This window comes from Humulus lupulus, chromosome 1 (assembly GCF_963169125.1).
Source record: "Humulus lupulus chromosome 1, drHumLupu1.1, whole genome shotgun sequence".
Lineage (NCBI taxonomy): Eukaryota > Viridiplantae > Streptophyta > Magnoliopsida > Rosales > Cannabaceae > Humulus > Humulus lupulus.
The window spans coordinates 301,538,749-301,541,466 of record NC_084793.1 but is presented as its reverse complement, the minus strand read 5'-3'; the positions used below and the strand labels follow the sequence as shown (position 1 = coordinate 301,541,466).

The 2,718-nt window shown below is 35.1% G+C and overlaps 1 protein-coding gene across 1 annotated transcript; it reads left to right on the top strand.

Annotated features, from left to right (window-relative positions):
- The first annotated feature begins 495 nt into the window (after positions 1-495).
- LOC133780131 (uncharacterized) lies at positions 496-2,209 on the top strand. The gene is made up of 3 exons (XM_062220009.1): positions 496-1,420; positions 1,516-1,964; positions 2,051-2,209. Exons 1-3 carry the CDS (start codon positions 496-498, stop codon positions 2,207-2,209), a joined length of 1,533 nt encoding a protein of 510 aa, XP_062075993.1.
- Positions 2,210-2,718: the final 509 nt, after the last annotated feature.

Below are 2,718 nucleotides of genomic sequence, written 5' to 3'. Positions count from 1 at the left end.
GAGTAGAGAGAACAAACAAATCCTGATTTTGATTTTAAGTTTTTGGAGAAAAAATCACAAAACAGATAAAACGCAAAATTGTTGTTTTCTAAATTACAACACAAAATTAGAATTCTGATTAGGATATAGTTTTCAAAAACAATCTACCAATCAAATATTTTGGTAGGTTCCACAAATTTTAAGTTTTCAAAATCATAAAATCATTTTCAAATCCCCTACCAATCACACCCTAAGTGATCAATTTTTTTAGTTAAAGCGGAAATATAAAAGCTAATCAACTTTTTACGTGCTATATTACATGCACAATGATATTTGATATATCAACTAAAAACATAAAAACTTAAGAAAATAAAAAAACATAAAATCTGAGTCTTGGCCCTGCTGAGTATGGTTCGAGATTTTTCAAACTTTTGTGGAAAGATTTAGGGGATGAAATTTCTGGTGCGATTTTGATATTTTTTTTATTGTGGAGTGCTTCCTAATGCTCTTAACAGAATGATTATTTCCCTTATTCCTAAGGTTGATTCTCCCTCTAAAGTTGTTGATTATAGGTTGATTGCCTGCTGTAATACTCTGTGTAAATGTATTTCGAAAATGTTATGTGTGAGATTGGCTAAAGTTCTTCCAGTGATTGTTAATCAAAATCAAGGTGCGTTTATTCAGAACCGCTCATTAGCGCATAATATTCTCATATTTCAAGACGTTTTCAAAGGCTATTCTAGGAAAAATGTTTCGCCCCGTTGTGTGATCAAAATGGATCTTAGCAACGCTTATGGCTCTATTGATTGGTACTTTTTGGAGGATCTTTTGAAAGCTTATTGTTTTCCTAGTCGTTTTATTCATTGGATTATGGTGTGTTTGAAGGGCACCTCCTATACTCTGCTGATGAATGGAAGATTGCAAGGGGGTTTTAGTGGGAAGAAAAACTTAAGACAAGGAGACCCTATATCTCCTTTACTGTTTATTTTAGTCATGGAGTATCTTACTAGACTTCTTCTTCAGGCTACTCAAAACAAGGATTTCAGATTTCATCCTCTGTGCAAGCGTTTGAATCTTGTCAACTTATATTTTGCGGATGATCTCATCTTATTTTGCAAAGGTTCTCATCGGTCTGTTCAAATCATTCATGTTGGTTTTACTAAGTTCAGTCATGATTCTGGGTTTGTAGCTAAATTGAATAAATCCCATATTTACTTGGATGGAGTCACCACTGATGAGAAGAAGCGTATTATAGAGTGTGTCAGAATAGAGAAGGGGTCCTTTCCTTTAAAGTATTTGGGTGTGCCTCTTCGACCTACAAAATGCAAGGCAGAGGCTTGTGGCTTGATCATTAAAAAGCTTTATAGTCGGCTTCATACTTGGTCTAGTCGGCATCTGTCTTTTGCAGGGAGAGCTCAATTTATTCATTCTGCTTTGTTGGGTATAAGGACGTATTGGATGAGCATTTTCCTTCCCCAACGTGTTATTCTTGATATTGATCAGCTGTGTAGGAACTTCTTATGGGGAACTTCTTAGGAACTTCTTTATCTTCTTGGGATCAGGTGTGTTTACCTAAGAACTTGGGTGGAATTGGCTTTAAAGAAGGATCTAAATGGAATAAAATTTTGCTATCTAAGTATGTTTGGGCAATTTCATCTAAACAAGATTTGTTGTGGGTTAAATGGATTGATGTTGTTTATCTCAAAGGGCGGAGTTTTTGGGAGTATAGATTAATAGTAGATGTAAGTTGGTATTGGAGGAAGTTAGTTAAGTTGAGAGATGTTTTACCTCTTGATGCTTTGGAGGTTTCGGTTATCAAAGACAAGCTAAATCTTAGTCTTCTGTACAATCTTTTGATTCAGCGGGAAAAGATTAGTTTTGATAAGGTTGTCTGGTGCAAGCTTGCTGTCTCGAAGCATAGGTTCATCTTATGGCAATCGGTTCATGGTCATTTGATTACTAGGGATAATCTGATGCTTTGTCAGGTTCAACTAGATAATAATTATGCCCTGCTTGTGAGAGTGATATCGAGACGCATGCCCACTTGTTTTGTTATTGTACTTTTTCTCAGAAGGTTATGCATCGGATCAGCAGGTGGTTAGGTTCAGCAATTTGGCCTTCTAAGTACTCATATTGGCTTCAGTGGATGGTTGGGAGACCCAAAGAGCTTTTGCAAAGGATAGTCGTTGCTGCCATTGCTGCTGCTATTTATTACATTTGGCTCAATTAGAACTTGTGTATTTTTATCTTTGTTCTCTGTCTGTTTCCAAAATTAATTCCTTGATTATTTCGTGTTTAAAAGCTAGAATGTTAAGCTTTGTTAGAAAGAAAATTAAGGCCAAAGAGAGGCTGATGATAGAGTTTATTCAACATTTGTAATATGTTTCTTCTAGATCTTAGTGAGTTGTTGGCTGTAATTTGTGGTGTTCAATATATTTCTCTTTCTTGATAAAAAAAAAAAAACAACGTAAATGACACAATGATATTCTTAGGTGTTTCAGTTTCTCTAGTACATGAGGCCATGCCTTGAGCTTGATTAGTAAGATTTTCAACAATACAAAAAATTTACTTGATTTATGTAAAGTAAAACACCCTCTTAACTTGAACTGCAAAAAAATTTGCAATCAATCTTCAAACCAAGTTTGAGTTATCGCATTCGCGTCTAAACTCCCTTCAACAACGGGGATAGATCCTTACTTGAAAATCGAGTTTTCTTCCTTCCAAAGAAAGACTTCACAA